Here is a 20354-nt window from a genome sequence, read left to right as displayed (position 1 = left end):
TAAGTCATTCTTCCAGATGACAGCAGAGGAAGTGGCAATTCACTACTGAAATACAGAGGTGGAACACCTTCGGAATGGGGGGACATACATCCCCTCTAAAACATTGGCCAGCAAAGGCCCTATGAAACTGACAGGTGCCCTCCCCCTTCTTTACTTGCAGTTCCAAGGCCAGACCTTGCACTTCCTTTTGGTACTAACCCCAAAGTCATTGCCAATGGTAGGGCACAGCTTCTGCTGTGCCAGCAACAACTGGTCCTTGGGGGCTGCCTCGAACGGTAACGTATGACCGGATTAGAATGGGGCTGGAGTAGAGGAGAGCTGGCCAAGACTGTGTGCTCTGGGGCTCCCAGCAACAGTCCGGATTAGAATCAACATGAAAACCCAATTAGAGGGAATGAGATTTAAAACAAGATAAGGGAGACTCAGCTGATCCAATTTTCTAACAAAATGCATGCCTTTTGTTATTATTAATATACATTCAACCCAACCCAGAAATGACATGTTTCCTTTTTAAGTATTATATAACATGTTTTTTTGTATAGAGGCAACTAACTGATTTTCTCCCTCCACTATGCCCAATTTGACAGACTTACTACTTATTTCCCAGGGGGCAAGGGGAGACGTTTTTTGTCAGTCGTCACCAAAATAGAAAACCATTTGTTGAATTGTGTAATTTAACTAAAACAACAAGCATCTTGCTCTGGGGTATATTTTTAAGTTTCAAGCTATTGTAATTATAAAACAAACGTGTTTGCTTTAAAAGACACAAAAATTAAAAATAAAACAAACAGAAGACACAAAAATTAAAACTACCTCACCCAGGTAGTAAACGTGAGAAACTGAAAATATTCTTTTATCACCTTCTAGTTTCTGCATAGACTAGAAAAGAGCAAAAAGCATTCCTGATTTTTTCAATTCCAAGAGGAACCCATCCAAACTGTTTCTATTATTAGCACACAAAATGGTAGCTAAAGAAGTTACTGTGGCTAACAACTGAATAATTCATCGTCTCTGAAGAATTCGGTTGCTTTGTCTTCTCCAGAACTGGAGCCCCACACATCTCTAGTCTTGAGTTCTTATAAAGGAAACCATATACAAATTGCTTTCAGCAGTTAAAAATTGGCCACGCAAAACATTGAGAACAACAGCAAGACAACCAGCTGGAGACCTTAACATGAACTTTCATATCTGGTTCATAAAACTCTTGAGATTATACATAAATTGACAGAAATTATAATTAAAGGTTCTAGTCTCTGTTCTGTGGATATCACTGAGCCATGATACCACTGAAATTTAAACAGTCTTTAGGGAGCCCTCCAAATAAAATACATAAACAAATTAAATAGGACATATAAATAATTTTAAACACATTTCAGTACACTCTAATCTAAATTCAAATTATTTTCTATGATGTGAGGCACTGAGAATTTCAAGTACAAAAAAAGAAAAGAGCTTCAATTAGTGAGCGAAAGATGGTAATAATGTTGAAAGGCCTGATGCGTGCTGGTCAATACGAGAACAGAGGCCAAGGCCGCCACCACGATTCATCCAAAGTTCCCAGAAAACACTCAGCTTGGTTTTGCCTTCAGAAGAGGGGTGTCAAGTATTAGAAAATATGTGGGCATTTTACCTTCAACTTTACTTTTTAAAAAAAAATGGATGTTTTTCCCCCACAAACAAGAAGTCTCTGTCCAATAAAGCATAGAACTAAGAAACAAGATGGCCGGATTTTGTTTTCCTGTTTTAAGGTTCCTCCCTGTTTAAATTCTCCAAGTAACTGGTATAACTTCCAGAAACCTGGAAGAAGCCATCATCCCACAGAGGCCACAGTTTACTCTGCCCTGTATCCAAGTTTTTTGTTTGTTTGTTTCAGTAGGCTCCACACCCAGCATGAAGCCCAAGGTGGAACTTGAACTCACAACCCTGAGATCAAGACCTAAGCTGAGATCAAGAGTCAGACACTTAACCAATTGAGGCATCTGGCAAGTTGTTTTCAGTGTTATAATTTCTTTTTTTTTTTAATTTCTTTTCAGTGTTCCAAGATTCATTGTTTATGCACCACACCCACTGCTCCATGCAATACACACGCTCCTTAATACCCACCACTAGGCTCACCCATTCCTCCATCCCCTTCTCCTCCAAAACCCTCAGTTGGTTTCCCAGAGTCCACAGTCTCTCATGGTTCATCTCCCCCTCCAACTTCCTCCAACTCCCTTCTCCCCATATCCCCATGTCCTCCATGTTATTTCTTATGCTCCTCAAATAAGTGAAACCATATGACAACTGACTCTCTCTGCTTGACTTATTTCACTCAGCATAATCTCCTCCAGTCCCGTCCATGTTGATACAAAAGTTGGGTATTCATCCTTTCTGATGGAGACATAAGACCACTAAGCCGGCACTACAAGAAATATAAAGGGGAGGGGGGGTTCTATAAAAGAAGAAAAAACCCAAGAGTGACACAGAACAGAAATTTACAGAGACAATCAATAGAAACAAGGACTTCACAGTCAACATGGTGTCAATAAAAACATATCTTTCAATAATCACTCTCAACATGAACAGCCTAAATGTTTCCATAAAACCACACAGGGTTACAGATTGGAGAAAACAACAGAGCCTGTCCATATGCTGTCTACAAGAGACCCATTTTGAACCTAAGGATACATCCAGATTGAAAATGAAGGGATGGAGAAGCATCTTTCATGCCAATAAGCCTCAAAAGAAAGCTGGGATAGCAATTCTCATATCAGATAAATTAGATTTTAAACTAAAGACTATTGCACCTGGGTGGCTCAGTTGGTTGAACCAAAGACTGTAGTCAGAGATACAGAAGGACACTACATCATTCTTAAAGGGACTATCCACCAAGATGATCTAACAATTGTAAATACTTATGCTCCCAATATGGGAACAGCCAACTATATAAACAACTCTTAATCAAGATAAAGAGTCATATTGTTATGAATACATTAATAGTAGGGGATCTTAACACGCCACTCTCAGTAATAGACAGATCATCCAAGCAGAAAATCAACAAAGAAACAAGAGCACTGAATGACACATTGGACCAGATGGGTCTCATAGATATATACAGAACATTCCACCCTAAAACAACAGAACACTCATTCTTCTCGAGTGCACATGGAACTTTCTCCATGTGAGACCACATACTAGGTCACAAATTAGGGCTCAACTGATACCAAAACACTTAGATTATCCCCTGCATATTCTCAGATCACAGTGCTTTGAAACTAGAACTCAACCACAAGAAAAAGTTCGGAAGGAACTCAAACACCTGGAAGCTAAAGACCACCTTGCTTAAGAATGCTTGGATCAACCAGGAGATCAAAGAAGAATGTAAACAACTCATGGAAACCAATGAGAATGAAGACACTTTGGTCCAAAACCTATGGGATACTGCAAAGGCAGTCCCAAGGGGGAAATACATAGCCATCCAAGCCTCCCTCAAATAAATTGAAAAATCCAGAATACACCAGCTCTCTTTACACCTTAAAGTGTTAGGATTTCAAAAGAAGATCTCTCTCTCTCTCTCTCTCTCTAAATCATGAGTCACTTCTTAGAGTTTGCTTAATATAACTAAAGACTTAAGTGAACTTTTTTTTGATAACTCAATGTTATCATGTGTGAACACTGGGATATATTAAAATTCCAGTTACAATCTAGCTTTCATTGAGTCTGCTCAGTGCCAGGCACTGTGCCAAGTGCTTTCTCTGCTTTCTCTCATTTACAGCTAAGGGGTAGTGTATACCTGATACAGAGAAGTAGCACATTCCTAGTATTACCTACCGCTACTGCCACCGAAGTCAACGCACACATAAGAAGTGGCCAACCCAGGTCAGTTCAAGTCCAAAGCTGGGGTTCTTAGGCCCTGCCCTGCTATGCGACTGCTCAAGAACACAGTTTCCCTGACCAGGATTCAAACCCAGACCAAGGTAGGGAAAATCACAAATTCGAGCCACTCAACCGCAGAGCATGTGCTGAGCTGCCTGACCTCGAACCAGAAAGCCCCAGATGGTTATGTATTCAGGAGTCTGCTTTTCAGAGTCTCCCTGTCTCCTTTCCGGGCGTGCTGTTGATTTCATTTCTTCCATGTTGTACATGGATATGTACTCTTTCTGCCACTGCCGGCACATCCAGGCCCTCGCAGCCCCCTTTCTCCTTTTATCACAACCTTCTATCTCCATGCTGTTCTCCAATTTGCAAAGTGCTTCCACATACCTTATCTAATCTAATTTTCTGTTTCTAATCCGTTTGGGGATGAGCAACCAGATTACCCATAATTCCAACATGCTTAGAGAAGTAAAAGTCATTAGGCTTCAAGTGAGATCCTGAGGCAATCTCCCGGGAATGAAGTGCCAAAGCCTTGGTGCAACGATTGGGGGGGGGGGGGCTCTTTTCTACAATCCAGACCTTCCCTCACCACTCACTCGTGCTATTGGTCATTTAGCCACTAAACATTTACTGAGTACCTACTAGGGGCACATGTTATATTGAATGCTGGCATTTTAAGAATGATCAAACTCAGCTTCCTGCCTTTGAGAAGTGCCAAGACTAGGAGAGAGATAAATGTGTCCACAGATCCCTATCAGGAGTGGCCCGCCAGCATTAAGAGAGCCTGGCGCAAAGGATTATGGGAATGAAGACGATAACTGCCGGATCCAGCAGAGAAGATTTTCTAGAAGATCCGAGATTCTGGAGGAAGCTTGGTATCTCTTTCTTTACGGTTCTCAATTAGGTGGCAGACACTGGAGGTTGCTAGATGGCTGAATTCGAGATAAACCACGGACGTAGTTCTCACATCTGGCTGCACATTAGGATCACTTGGGGACCTTCCAAGAAACAAACTAATTACAAGACACGGTGACTCTGGGAAACTGCTGGGCAGAACCTACGAAGCTGAACACAGACATAGCCTGTGATCCAGCAGTTCCATTCCCATGTACAAACCCAGCACCAGAAGCCGGGCACGAGACACGCACGGCGCACACCGGCACTGTTCACAGCAGCCCAAAGCTGGCAACAACCCAGACGGCCACCAGCAGGTGGATGGATAAACAAAAGATGGTACAGCCACAGGATAGGATATGACCAGCGATAAAGAGAATGAACCGTTTGGCCCCACGACATGGATGACTTGTACAAATGTTACCCTGAGTAAAAGAAACTGTATACAAATGAGTACCTACTATATGATTCCACTCATATATGTCAAAACAGAATAAAGTGACTCTATTGTCTTAGAAGTCAGGGCAGTGGGGTCCACTGGTGAGGGGTGTGACTGGGAAGGGGCAGGAAGGTGGCTTCCAGGGGATGAGAATGTTGTGTTTCTTAATTGGTGTGCTGATTATATGGATGTGTTCAATTTGTAAAGGTTCAATCAAACCATATACTTAGAATTTGTGCGACTTCTGAATTCACATTATATTTCAATATGAAGTTTATTCAAACATTAAAAAAAAAAGAATACCAGGGCCCCTGGATGGCTCAGTTGGTTAAGTAGCTGACTCTTGATTTTTGTTTTTGTTTTTTTTAAAGATTTTATTTATTTATTTGACACAGAGAGAGAGAGAGCACAAGCAGGGGAAGCTGCAGAGAGAGAGGGAGAAGCAGGCTTCCCACTGAGCAGAGAGCCTGACATGGGCCTCGATCCCAGGACCTTAGAATCATGAACTAAGCCAAAGGCAGATGATTAACTGACTGAGCCACCCAGGTGGCCGTGACTCTTGATTTTGGCTCAGGTCATGATCTTGGGGTTGGGAGATAGAGTCCCATGTCAGCCTCCATGCTCAGCGGGGAGTCTGCTTCATATTCTCTCCCCCTCTTATTCTGCCCTCCCATGCACTCTCTCTCTCTCTCTCAAATATATAAATAAATCTTTAAAAAAGGTGGGGGAGCCTGGGTGGCTCAGTGGGTTAAAGCCTCTGCCTTGGGCTCAGGTCATGATCCCAGGGTCCTAGGATTGAGTCCCGCATTGGGCTCTCTGCTCGGCAGGGAGCCTGCTTCCTCCTCTCTCTCTGCCTGCTTCTCTGTGATCTCTGTCAAATAAATAAAAATAAATCTTAAAAAAAAAAGATTCTTGTAGCACCTGGGTGGCTCAGTGGGTTAAAGCCTCTGCCTTGGGCTCAGGTCATGATCCCAGGGTCCTGGGATTGAGCCCCGCATTGGGCTCTCTGCTCGTCAGGGAGCCTGCTTCCCCCTCTCTCTCTGCCTACTTGTGATTTCTGTCAAGTAAATAAATAAAATCCTAAAAAAAAAAAGGATTCTCTCTTTCCCTCTCCCTCTTTCTACACCTTTCCCTCTCTAAAAAAAAAAAGAAGAAGAAGAAGAAGAAATAAAGAAAAGAAAGGAAATACCCAGGCCTGGGCTCCACTTACAGACCAATTAGGCTCAGTGCTCAGTTGGGGGGGGAAACCTCACATTTGTATTTTATAGAAACTCCCAAGATGGCTCTGATGTACAGCCATATCTGAAAACCAAGGGGCTTAGTGTTCCTGTATTTATCAATAGCTCCTTTGGGGGACAGTCTGGTACATGGCAAAGGGAACGAGTTCTGGAGCCAGACCCATCAGCAGTGATGTTCTGATCTGCACTGACATTTGTCTGGATGGTCCCCAAACCTCAGTTTCCTCCGCTGTGTGATGGGCACACCACCACCTCCCTCCCAGGATTGCTGGCAGGATGAAACGGTAATATAGGTAAAGCACCAAGCACAGTACCTAGAATATAGCAGCAGGTTCTTAAGAAGTGGTGGCTCAGTGGTAGCTATTCCATTCCTTTTCCTCCTTTGCATCTAAGCACAGGGATGAGCAGATCGCTGCAAATGCACAAAACCCACACTCTCCAATTTCTCCTCCTGAATGAGCTTCTTTGTAAAGACTGGAGTAATATTATACCTGGACTAATGATGTCAAACCTGCTATTCCTGAAGATGAATGGAGAGGACACAGACTGTCCGTAAATACAAACCACAGACCCTCCTTTGGAAGGCTTTTCTCCTGCCCTCATCCTTAAGAACAGCGCCAGCCCTGTGCGAGCAAAGACAAGGCCAAGATGTGAGTTGGCAAAAAGAACAGAAAAACGAGTAGCTTGGAAGACACACCATCCGTAAAATGTGCCAAATGAAACGCTATTGTATAAAATGTCATAGTTCAGTAAAAACAAACCAAACAAAAAAGCGCTGAGCTGAGAGCAGAAGACCTAGGTTGGAGTTTTGATGCTGTGACTGGTAAGCTGCATATGACTGGTTAACTAACTTTTTGGTTTCCTACATGCTTTGCAAGGGCCCTGCGAGTTTCAGATAAGGTACGTAGAAGGCATTTGAAAAAAAAAAAAAAATGAGCAGCAAAGAAATGCAAGACGACGATGGAAGCTGCAAATTTACTCTGTTCCAAACTCCAATCTCCAACCACCACCACCCCCGGGAGACTGAGAACTCTCTGATATTAACCGCTCCAAGCACACCCAGCCTGAAGCTCACTTATGTAAGAAGGGACTGCAGCACTGCCTGGCATGTAGCGTAATACTCTGCTTAAGAGAAATCCTTGGAAATGCCTCAGCTGAAGTCCAAGGGCAGGCCCAGGCCTTAACATTTTGGAGAGAGGTGCTCTCAGTCACAAAACACCAGAACTGTGGCTGGAGCAAATGATGTCATCCAAGCTCCTCTTACCATGGTCAATGTCAAAATTAAGATAGGAAGTTCAAGGACAAATTGTGGGCTTTCCAGGCAAATAGAAGTTAGAAAAGCAGTTGGACCTTAGAATCTTGCTGTTAAAATTGTTAATACTTTACAGAACATCAACTGAAATTTATCCTATTGTGTGATTTTTTTTTCAGGGGTTACGTGACGTTTTTATTCATAAAACCATAAGTAGTTGCATAGGCTAATATATTCCCTTATTCCATTTGTATTCCCACTACACATTAAGAAAAGGGAAGAAAAAAATCATGTGAGTCACCCATACAGCCCCAAACAATAACAAACCAAAAATAAAAATAAGATTTTTGAAGAGACAGAGATAAACTTAAGGGCTCTCCACTCTAGAGCTAAGAAACGAAATAGCTCAAATACCTGTTGGGTTCCTAAATGACTGGAAAATGAAAACTCGAAATTAACTACAGGCACATTGGTACACCTTGCAGAGTACAGGTCCTACCCCATCCACAAACCATTCCTGCGACCGACCTGTGTGCTCAATGCTGAAAATCTCCCCAAACGTGCGATGCCGGGGACTGAGGGGTGGGGGGGGGGCGGTGAGGGCAGGCATCAAATTAGTATCCAAAACAGTACTATCGACTACTGCCCTGGTTCCCCGGGAAAGAAGGAACCCTGTCCTCTGCAAAGCCGGAGGCCGGAGCCGGACAACTCGCCCCTAAGTTTGGCGCGTCCTCGCTCCGCGCCCTCGGCCCCCGCCCCCCTCCCCCTCCGGGCCCCCGGGATCCCAGGGCACTGCCAGGCCCGGGCGAGAGCGGACCTCACGGCTGGGACTGCGAGCCACGGCAGGGGGAGGAAGGGCGGCTCCTTTGCACGAGGGTCCTTCGGCCCCACCCCGGCCCTCGCGTCCTCCCCTTCCCTTGACCCCGTCGCCCCCAGACAGGTCACCTGGCTCGGCCGCTGCCCGCTGCTCCTCCCGCTGCTCGCTCGCTCGCTCGCTCGCTCCGGCCGCGCCGCGCACCCGCCGCCGCTGACTCCTGGAAGCGGCTCGCCCTCGCGAGTCACGGGGCCGGCGAGTGGGCGGGCGAGCCCGTGCCAAGGCTGCGGGAACCGTGCACCGAGCCGGAGAGGGGACCCTGCCCTGAGCGCGGCCGCCACCCGAGCGAAACTGGAGAGCTGGGCTCGGCTCGCCCGGGCGGGGAGGGGCGGCTGCAACTTTGCTCCCGAACGCGGGCGAGGAGGGGGCGCCCGTCTCCAAACTCCGTGCCGCGCCCGCCACCTCTCAAGCCTAAGGATTTGCTTTATGCCTTTTTTTTTTTTTTAAATCTAAAGGGATGCCAGATTCTTGCCCTCGAGTTCTTGCTTCCAGAGCCGTGCGGCTCGGCAGGCGGAGGAGCGCGGCGCCGAGCGGGCTGCGGGAGACGCGCCCGCGGGGTGCGCTGGCGGCGAGCCGGGCCAGGGCGCGCGGGGCGGCGGCAGCGGCGGCGGCGGGAGGGCGGGAGCGGCGGCCCGGGGACCCCGCCAGGCTGCGCGCGCTGGCCCCTCCGGGCCCAGAGCCAGAGCCCGGCAGGGAGGGCGGCCTGGAGGGACCGGGCCAGCGGCGGGGAAGCGGTGACCCGGACCTGGATCTCCGAAGTAGGAACTGGAAGTGACAGCGGCAGAGCAGCCGCCGCCGCCGCCCGGGTAGCCGTGGCAGCAGCAGAAGCCGCGGTGGAAAGGCGACGGCCACACTGCGCATGCTGCCGCCGCCGGCTCCACCGAGCCCTGGGCCGCGGGCGCCTGGCCTGCCGCCGGCCACTGCGGGGGCCTCGGGAGGGAATCCCGGCCTGGCGGACAAGCCCTTCCTGGCGGCCCGCTTCCTGATCCCCGACGCCAGCTGGAACCCCCCGCTCTGTGCCCAGCCGGAGGGCGAGAAAGGAAGCGCTCTCGGGCGGCCCTCAACACCCATCCCTTCCCCAACTACCCTGGATGCCCTTCCTGGGCTCTCTGGTAACAGGACCCAGGTCAAAGGGGCCTGTTAGGAGCATAATAAGGTTCACGACAGATGTGGAATATTTACTGCCTTACTTGAAATCCAGTTTTTACAGAAATATGATGCAGTCGGTAAAAGATTAGGACGGCCAGAGCCCTGGAACTCAGGGAAATTCCATTAGGAGTGTCAGATTTGCTCAACCGGAAAAACAAAAAACTTCCGATAGCCTCTTTACTCTTCCCACTAGCACAAACTGAGCGGCTAAATATACAAAGCTCTGCCCAGCAGAAACTTTTGGAATTGAGCCAGTTAAAAATAGAGTGCCCAACAGTTAGACATTACCAATCCCTACTCTAGTCTCCTCTTTCACAGATGAATCAACCGAGGCCTAGGGAAGGGGTGGGGGGGTCTCTGACTTCACACAGGTGGCAGACTTGGCCTTGAAGGAGGGTCTGACTGATACCCATTACAGCTACTGGTCAGGTACCTGGCCTCAGGCCTCACTCCTCCAAGATGGTTCTGCTCTCCTAGAGCTGGAGCTCTCTTATAGGAGATTTAGCTGTGACTCTTGGTCATTAGTAGATCTGCCTCCCTTCCAGAAAGGCCTTCATGCAAAGCAGCCCCTGGGGAATGGCAGATCGTCCATCCCACAGGCCCCACTTTGGGGATGGCACCCATGCTGTTCCAGTGACAAGGCAGATGGAGTGACTCAGGGAGACAGGAGGCAATGAGGGGGCGGGGACAAAGAAAAGCCCTACTGATACCAGCTGGTACTGGAAAGAGAAGGAGAGAGAAAAGAAAAGAAGGGAGGGAGGGAGGAAGAGATAGAGAGAAGCATTCATGGAGCCTCATAGACATTCAATAAGCAAAACCTCTTTTTATAAAAGTAGGCTTGGCCCAGGAGCAAAACAGGAGATAGTAGTGGGCTGGCAGCAGAGGTAGCAGGGGACAGAGGAGGAGTATCAGCTGGAGGTGAAGCCGGGAGCAGAGCATGGGGGCTGTAGCCAGACCAGTGTAGTCAAAGAGGTAGCACCCAGGCCACTCTCCACTGATCAGAAGAACTGTATCTGTCCCTCCTCCTCCCAAGTTCAAAGGCAGAATGAAAACAAAACTACCGGGGCACCTGGGTGGCTCAGTGGGTTAGGGCCCCTGCCTTCGGCTCAAGTCATGGTCCCAGGGTCCTGGGATCGAACCCCACATCGGGCTCTCCGCTCTGGGGAGCCTGCTTCCTCCTCTCTCTCTGCCTGCTCTTTGCCTACTTGTGATCTCTGTCTGTCAAATAAATAAATAAAATCTCAAAAAAAAAAAAAAAGAAGAAAACAAAACACTGCCAGAATGGTTTTTCCATATGTTCTAGAAGATTTTCTCTTGAGGCCTGAGTGTCCTTCCTGCCTTCTCCATTCTGGAAACACATAAAAAAGATAGAGCTGGTTCACAGAAAAGGAAATGTAAGTGAACTATAAAGGGGTCAGAAGATACCCAAACTCACTAGGATCATGAACCTCAAATTACAGCAGTAAACGAAATACCATTTTCACCCAACATTTTAGCAAATATGAAAGATAAATAATATCCAGTCCTGCCAGGGACATCAGGAAGAAGGCACTTCCTACTCACCTGGTGGGAGTAGAGCTTCATATAGCATTTTTGAAGGGGATTTGAGAATATCTATCAAATTTTGACACAGTAATTCCATTTCTATGAAAAAAAAAAGCTTCAAGAATAATCACAGATGTATACAAATCCATCTCTATGTGCACATACAACCTCATGACCCGCTGGGATTTATCCCAGCATTACAAGATTGATCTAACATATGACAACTAATCAAAGTAATACAACTTATCAAGATCATAAAGGATGAAAACCAACAGTCATCTTAACAGATACAGAGAAAGCATTTGACAAAATCCAGCACCCTTTCAGGACAAGAAAAGAATTAAAAAAAAAAAAAAACAGTTATAGAAGGGAATCCTTCAGTCCGAATCCTCTGCCCCTCCTCCCACTATGAAAAACCCACAGCTAACATCCTACTTAATGGTGAAAGACTGAAGGCTTTCCCGTAAGATTAAGAGCAACACTAGGATGTCTACTTTAATCACTTCTATGCAACACTGACCTGAAGGTTCTAGCCAGGCAAATTAGGCAAGAAAATGAAATAAAAGGCATCTAGATTGGAAGGAAGAAGTAAAACTATCTCTATGCACAGATGACATGATCTTGTATAAGAAATCCACAAGGAATCCAAAAAAAACATTCAAACTGATGAGTTAAGTTCAGCAAAGTTGAAGGATACAAGAGCAATAAGCAAACATTGGTTGTATCTTTATACACTTGCACTGAACAATCCAAATATGAAATTAAGAAAATAATTCCATTTACAATAGCATCAAAAGGAACCAAGGAGGTATAAGATACACACACTAGAAACTACAAAACACTGTTGAATGAAATTTTAAAAGACGCAAATAAGTAGAAAGACATCCTGTGTTCACGGATCAGAAGACTCAGTATTGTTAGGATGGCAATATTCCCCAAAGCCATCTACAGGTTGAACACAATCCCTATCAAAATGCCAGCTGAGTTTTTTGTGGGTTTTTTGTTTGTTTGTTTTTGTGGAAATGGACAGGCTGATCCTAAAATCCATATGGGCATACAAGGGATCCAGAATAGCCAAAATGATTTTGAAAATGAAGAACAAATTTGGAAGACTCATGCTTTCTGATTTGAAAACTTATTACACTGCTACATTAATTGATTGAGTGGGGAAAAGAACAGTCTTTTCAAAAATAGTGTTTAAAAGAATGAATTTGGGGGGTGCCTGGGTGGCTCAGCTGGTGAAGCATCTGACTTCGGCTCAGGTCGTGATCTCAGGGTCCTAGGATGCACCCCCACATCAGGCTCTGAGCTCAGCAGGGAGTCTGCTCCCCCCTCTGCCCCTCCTCCCACTTGTGCTCTCTCTCTCTCTCAAATAAAAAAATCGTTAAAAAAGAGAGAATGAATTGGACTCCTACCTCACACCATATACAAAAATTAACACAAAATGATTCAAAGACCTAAATGTAAGAGCTGAAACTCTAATACTCTCACAGGAAAACATTATGTATAACTCTTCATGACCTAGCATTAGACAATGGGGTTTTTTTAGACATGATACCCCAAACACAAACAACAGCAAAAACAGATCAATTTGACTTTATGACATTTAAAAAAACTTCTATAGGGGGGCGCCTGGGTGGCTCAGTGGGTTAAAGCCTCTGCCTTTGGCTCAGGTCATGATCCCAGGGTCCTGGGATCAAGCCCTGCATCGGGCTCCTCTGCTCAGCAGGGTACCTGCTTCCCTTCCTCTCTCTCTGCCCGCCTCTCTGCCTACTTGTGATCTCTGTATGTCAAGTAAATAAATAAAATCTTTAAAAATAAATAAAAATAATAAAAATTTAAAAACTTCTATGTTTCAAAATATCAACGTTGGGAAAGTGCTTTAGAGAGGGCTTTGTTTCTTAGCTGTCTCAGCAGACCTCTCAGTTACTAGCTGTGTGATCTTCTAGAGGCCCTAGGACACTATAGCCATCTGCGAGCACAAGGATGGAGGTCCCCTGGAGAGACCCACCGGCCACCCAGAGGTTCAGAAGCCAGCAGCTCTTTAATGGGGCCGCTGTGCCCCACAGCCAGTACTCAAGATATCACTGTGCTGCCCCAGCTCTGGTTTCTACATTTGTCTACATTTTCCAACTAACCCTTTCAAGCCAGAACTCTTTCTTTAGCTAAGTAATAGTGTGTTCTCAGGGTCCCTGAGTTGCTCAGTCAGTTAAGCCCCTGACTCTTGATTTCAGCTCACGTCATGACCTCAGGGTCTTGAGATCAAACCCCCAACTAGGGAATCCATGCCCAGCAGGGAGTCTGCTTGAGATTCTCTCTCTCTCCCTCTCCCACTGCCCCTCCCCCAACTTGCGCTCTCTCACCCTTTCTCTCTCAAGTCTAAGTAAACAAAACCTTAAAAAAGTCAAACTTATGGGGCACCTGGGTGGCTCGGTTGTTAAGCCTCTGCCTTCGGCTCATGTCATGATCCCAGGGTCCTGGGATGGAGCCCCACATCTGGATCTCGCCTCAACAGGAAGACTGCTTCTCCCTCTCCCACTCCCCCTGCTTTCGCTCTTTCTCTGTGTCTTTCTCTCTGTCAAATAAATAAATAAAATCTTTAAAAAAAATTTTTTTAATAGTTAAACTCAGAAAAAAAGACAGTAAAATGGTAGTTACCACGGGATGGGGAGATGGGGAGATAAACACTGATATTGCTTAAGGACTAAGTGAGCCACAGTGGTCTAATGCCTGGCGTAATATTGAATATAGACAACAATATCGTACTAGTACTATGTGATATGATAAGTATATCTATGACAGCAATCATATTACAATATATAGATACAGCAATGTAACATGCTGTACACCTTAAGGTTACAGGTCACATGTCAAATATAGTCAACTGAAAAAAATAATTGAAAAAGCTTTGTAATAGGGGCGCCTGGGTGGCTCAGTAGGTTAAAGCCTCTGCCTTCGGCCCGGGTCATGATCTCAGGGTCCTGGGATCGAGCCCCGCATCAGCTTCTCTGCTCAGCTGGAGCCTGCTTCCCCCTTCTATCTCTGCCTGCCTCTCTGCCTACTTGTGATCTCTCTCTCTCTGTCAAATAAATAAATAAAATCTTTAAAAAAAACACAACAACAACAACAAAAAAAAAAACCACTTTGTAATAGGGGGGCACCTGGGTGGCTCAGTGGGTTAAGCCTTTGTCTTTGGCTCGGGTCAGCATCGGGTCCTGGGATCGAGCCCCACATCAGGTCCTCTGCTCAGCAGGGATCCTGCTTGCCCCTCTCTCTCTGGCTGCCTCTCTGCCTACTTGTGGTCTCTGTCTGTCAAATAGATAAATAAAATCTTTAAAAACAAACAAAACTTTGTAGTTATGTGTGTCTCGGTCTGTCTCCTAGCTCCCTGGAAGCTTGAGACTGGGTGGTGCATATTCCTGGCTGTGGGACCGCCCCCCCCCAGCTTCACTTTCAATCTCATGCCTTGGGTATATTCTCTCATTTGATCCTTAAAACGATCCTATGCAGTACATGTTGTTAATGCCTCCATTATATAGATGAGGAAACTGAAACAGAAAGAGGACAAGTAACTTTGCCTGGAGTCCACAGTCAGTAACTGACCGAGCCAAGACTCCAACCCCAGTCTGCCAAACTAGAGAAAGTTACGTGCTTCGCCTGCGTGCCAGATACTGCCCTATTCCAATACCCCTGCGATGTTCAGGCCAGCCTCAATGATCAAAGAGAGATAAAAATACACCCAGTGCCTTCCATTCAAGAAATGAATATTAATATGCATTTTTCAAAAAGATTCATCTCCAAAGTGGGTGAAAATATTTTAAGCACTGGTACTTAAACGAGTAAGCATTAGCTATCAGAAAAATCCACTTCTGTGAAACGATTCGTTCTCCCACAGTGCTAGACCCAGGAGGTGTTTCCGTATCATCTAGTATTCTCAGAGAACTGCAAAGAAGCTCAGGATACCTTCTGGCAGCTTCACAGCACAGAAATCATTGGCAGCCTCACCATGTTTTTATTTGTCAAATAAAATGGAAAATACCATGATCTATTCAATAGTAGATGTTATTCTAGAAGATATATAGAAAAGTCTCAGGCTACACCTATCTCAAAAGACACATACACACACACACACACATACACGAGCCAATGCAGACACACGCAGCTCACAGTGGGCAACAGGGACACCTGGATAAAATATTCTGGGACAACTATAGCCTGATGCTGTAGCTAACTTTAGGAAAAATTCTGAAGCCAGCCAAGTTTATCTGGGGCAAAGCGACTTGTATTACTACTACTAATAATAGCTAACACTTGGAGAAATGCTTACTATGTGCCATGCACTCTTCTGGGGACATGAATGCATTGACATCTTATACTGATCCTACGAGATAAGTGCTGTTATTATTCCCATTTTATAGATGGGGAGACCGAGGCACAGTCAAGGAACATGCCCAAGGTCACAAAGCTGAGAGAGAACTGAGATTTTGAACCCAAACAATTTAGATCATAGTCCATGATCAACCCACTACGAATACTTCTCCACAAATACTACTGTCACAACGTGTCTCCACTTCTTAATGTCCCTGTTTCCCTGATGAGCTCTGTACATACATTATCATCTCATAGATCTTTTTTGGGTCCAAGCTCTTAGCTCAAAATTATTATGTAGCATCTCATTTGATCCGTAAAACAACCCCATGAGGTAGCAATTAATGTGTCCATCTTACAGATCAAAACACTGAGGCAAATACCTGAAGAAAACAAAAACACGAATTTAAAAAGATACACAACCACACACTTATCAAAGAATTATTTGCAACAGCTAAGATACGGAAACCAGCCAAGGGTCCATCAAGAGATGAATGGACACAGATGTGGAATATATGCACTTGACCAACTCAACAGAAAGAAGGAAATCTTGCCATTGGTGACACCATGGATGGACCCAGAGGGTATCATGCGAAGTGAAATAAGTCAGACAAAGAAAGACCGCTATCATATGATTTCCGTCATGCGTGGAATCTAAAAACCAAAAACCAAACAAAGCAGAAACTGAATCATAAATACAGAGAATAAGCTGGTGGTTACCAGAGGGGAGGGGACAGAGAGAAGAGATGAAGGGGACAAAGAGGCACCGATTTCCAGTTATAAAGTAAGGCAGGCCCGGGGATGACAAGCACAGCATAGGGAACATAGTCAATAACTTGTAGGGGCACCTGAGGGGGCTCAGTCAGTTAGGCGGCCAATTCTTGATTCCAGCTCAGGTCATTATCTCAGGACCCTGGCATCGAGCCCCATGTCAAGCCCAAAGCCAAGTTCCCCCCACCCCACCTGCCCACCAGGCTCTGTGCTCAGCAGGGAGTCTACTTCAAGATTCTGTCTCTCCCTCTGTCCATCCCCCGCTAAATAAATAAATCTTTAAAAAAATAATATTATGTGGTGACATATGGTAGCTACATTCAGCGTGGTGAGCATTGTGTGATGTATAGAATTGTCCAATCACTATGTCGTACATATGAAACTAACATAATATATGTCAACTAGACTTCAAGTTAAAAAACCTACCATCTTTTCTTTCTTTCTTTTTTTTTTTAAAGATTTTATTTATTTATTTGACAGAGAGAAACCACAAGTACACTGAGAGGCAGGCAGAGAGAGAGAGAAGGAAGCAGGCTCCCTCCTGAGCAGAGAGCCCGATGCGGGACTCGATCCCAGGATCCTGAGATCATGACCTGAGCCGAAGGCAGCGGCTTAACCCACTGAGCCACCCAGGCGCCCCACCTACCATCTTTTCTAAATGAATGTGTAAGACTTCAGCATTATTTGAATGTACTAGCATTTATTTGACTATTCCCCTATTGCTAGATACTGATATTGTTTCCATGGTTTTTGCTTCTGCAAATAAAGATGTGATACACACACAGAGGAGCAGAGAAGTACTTTGACACTCAGACAAAAGTATCACCTCCTTTCTAGCAAGACCCCCATATGTACTGTACAGATCCATATACTATAAAACAAGGCAATGTAATTTAATACACAATTTCTACCACAGGGCCAGGTTCTCTGGGCTTTTCAAGGCTTCTATTCTAAAGGGTTAATGGGGAAAAGGGACAATATACTTTCCTCTTTCCCCAGTACAGAGGCATTACAGTGACACGCCCCCCACCCCGCTCCCTTGCAGAGCAGCCAGTTCCCCCAGCGGAGAAGCTCCACACATAACTTCTGTCACCGGAAGCCTGCTTTCAGGGCTCGGATGCTGTATTCAAAGATATCCTATTCTGAGTTTTGATTTGGTTTGGTTTGGTTTGAGTTTGGCACTGGTTTTCAGTGCTAGACAAACTAGCACGCCACCTCTGGAGACCACCAGTCTTAACCATGGTTTCCACAATATGCTACCCATGTTTGATGGTCAAAATCAACCCAGGGCTTACCTCCACCTGAAGGGTCGCACATCCTTTCAGGAAGTCACCAATGTTGTTGAGGCAGTCAGCTTCGGTCTGGGGCTCCAAGCAGTACTAGAGAAACAGAGTCACATGTCACTCAGACACTGTGGTCCCATGCCAAGCACACCCTAGCCCTCAGGTTCTGATAACTAGATAAGTAGGCTTTTTAAGACAGAGGGCCACATTGCTATCAATCCAGGAAGAGAAACAACCACTGGAGGAAGTGATGTAAGTCTAAACGGTCGGTCTGTTTCAAATGTCACCAAACTTCCAGTCCCAAACCCTCTATCTCTACTGACAAACCTTTTCTTTGCCTTCTGCTGAGGTGTGGGGGTAGCGAATTGGATCCAGACTGTTTTCTGAGTTTGGTTCTTGCTTTTAATCTATTACCTGGCTCCCTCCTCCCCATGAGGGACATTAAAATCCTGTTCTCCTGTTTGCTACATTTGGTTACAGTTCTGTATGCTGTTTTTTTTCAAGTTTAAGGAAACTTACAAGGAAATCAATTTGCTCAATAAAAACACAAACCGGTTCAAGAAGGCAAAAGAACTCATGTTATGCTCACAGTCACATCCCCTGTTAACCTGCAGACATTAGCTGTGGGATCTGACCTTTAAACTTAAAGTGCCTACATTAGAAATTGCCCATCCTCACGACCTAGTAGCTTTCCAACAATAAAACTTTAGGCTTTTGAAAAGAGACTGAGGTTAATTTCACTTTGAACACATGTTGCATTCAACACATGTATCTGCTTTCTGTTGTTTAAACAAACCTTTCTGACACTTGGGATTATTTCTCCTGGTTGCCTCTGTTTCAAAGGCTATTTTCTTTCTTTGAGAAGAAAATCGACATTGATTTGAGCCAAACTGTCAATAAACACCATCAATATCTGTCATAAATCATCCCCTTATTACAAAGATTCATATATACCTCAAGTTCAAAATATGCCCTTGGTACACGGGGAGGTAGAACATGTCTCTCTATGACAGAGCAAATGATATGGGTATTTTCTCCTTGTCCCCTGGCACCAACGGTGCATCACGGTTTTGCTATATTTGGGGGCCAACTGCTAGAGGATAACCTTTCATTTTCTGTGTTTTCTGGACTACAGAAACAAGAGAGAATGCTAAATTCCCAGGAAGAGATTCAAGTGGGAGAGTCCGGAGGCCCCAGGCAACAGAGCGTCTCAAGGGTTACATTATTACTGCTCTCTGGTGGTAAGCAATGGCAAAGAGACTGCCCATCTCCCTTACCTTTTCTAGAGAGCCAGGCCTAAGTCTGTTGATCAATTTGCACAGCACTACCCCATTCTTCAGCGAGGACTTCAAGAACTCCTCCGGATCACAGATGGTCTTTTTGGGGGAATCTAAAACTCCCAAGGAGATAAGCCATGTCACGATTCGCTCTTCTGGGTTCATCGCTGAGGACGGTATGCTCTGCACAGCTCCGTGGGGCGGCTGCAACGACTAAGCCACATCCGTACTTGCATCTGCTACTGCCTTCCGTTTTTATAAGTTCTCTTCTGGGGCTTGCAGAGCAAAGCCTCTTGACAACTTTTCTTAGATAACCGTGGAACCCACTCGAATGCCGGGATCTTAAAGCCACAGAGAGAGCGCTTAAAAGATGCAGACATAGAAGAAAGAAAAATCCTTGGATGATGCTGGGTTTCTTTGTCCAAACCTGCAAAACAAATTCATTAGGGTTTTTTTTTTTTTTTTTTAAAAAGAAGAAGAAGAAGAAACACACACAAACACCATCCCCCCCCCAAAAAAAAAACCCAACCGTGCAAGAAGCTGTAAAGGAAGGAAATGAGGAGGAGGCTGGGGAGGGAGGAGAGAGAAGGAAGCAAGTGCTCTTGGAAAACAGAGGGGACCTTGGAAATGAGACACTCACGGGCCGGTCTGGGAAAACACTGTCAATAAATAGTCTAGCCCCAGTGAAAATCTGGCTTCTGTCAGGAGGAAGATGCCAACTGGCTCTTAGGTCAGACAGATCTGAGCCTCATGGGGAAGGTAGGCCGAGAAAATTCTTCCAAGAAGTGGCCGGATGTCCACATCCTGTCTCACAGAGATGGTGTCTCGGGATCATTCCTTGTAGAACACCTTGAATTGCACGGTGATAACGTAACCAGCGAATGAAGACCGTGCCTGCCGTCAGCCATCCCAGCGTGGAAGCAGAAGCTAGAAGAATGGTATTTTACTTTGCAGCCAAAAAAGCTATGTTTAGGGAAACAGGCTAAGGATAACATCTGACATCCTGTTTACTTGCATTCTTTAGCAATTCTTTTTCTGGACCTGGTTCCACTACACACTCCAGCTGTGGTACCCCTAGCAAAGGGGCAGACACAGTCCCATGAGCGGGTACAAAACACTTAAAAACAGAACTTTTGAGAACAAAAGAGTGATTGTCCTCTGTCTATACTACAGTCTGGAAAGTTGATGCTTCCCCGACAAGAAACACTTTGCATTGAAAATGCTGCTCTGAAAAAAACCAATCCTCGTCTAAAACAAGAGATCTTATTATCCTCAAACATTTTCACAACCAGTTGAAAGAGACATACTGTTGGGAAAGGTATGAGAAGACCATGGGGAATGGCATGGCCTTAAACTGGCAAAGGCATGGTCCTCCCCATCGGTCACTGCCCCTCCTCACGCGGGGGATC

The 20354-nt window shown here is 45.4% G+C and overlaps 1 protein-coding gene across 6 annotated transcripts in view; it reads right to left on the bottom strand.

Annotated features, from left to right (window-relative positions):
- ARHGEF6 (Rac/Cdc42 guanine nucleotide exchange factor 6) overlaps positions 1-19872 on the bottom strand; it is a 100075-nt gene extending 80203 nt beyond the window's left edge. For 5 of the 6 annotated variants that reach the window (XM_004773651.2, XM_004773652.2, XM_004773653.2 and 2 more), the window contains exons 1-3: positions 19586-19872; positions 18946-19372; positions 17681-17764 (exon numbers count right to left, since the gene is read on the bottom strand). In XM_004773651.2, the coding sequence (XP_004773708.1) occupies positions 17681-17764; positions 18946-19110 (249 nt within the window). In that variant the 5' untranslated portion in view covers positions 19111-19372; positions 19586-19872. Of the gene's footprint in view, positions 1-8623; positions 8986-17680; positions 17765-18945; positions 19373-19585 lie in introns of those variants that run through there. The other variant, XM_045068217.1, reaches the window with a different exon arrangement.
- Between the last annotated feature and the right edge of the window lie 482 nt (positions 19873-20354).

Source organism: Mustela putorius, unplaced genomic scaffold, assembly GCF_011764305.1.
Source record: "Mustela putorius furo isolate JIRA1106 unplaced genomic scaffold, ASM1176430v1.1 tig00003899_pilon_pilon_pilon, whole genome shotgun sequence".
Taxonomy (NCBI): Eukaryota; Metazoa; Chordata; class Mammalia; order Carnivora; family Mustelidae; genus Mustela; species Mustela putorius.
Note: the sequence above shows the minus strand (reverse complement) of the source record. Positions and strands in the feature narration are given on the sequence as shown.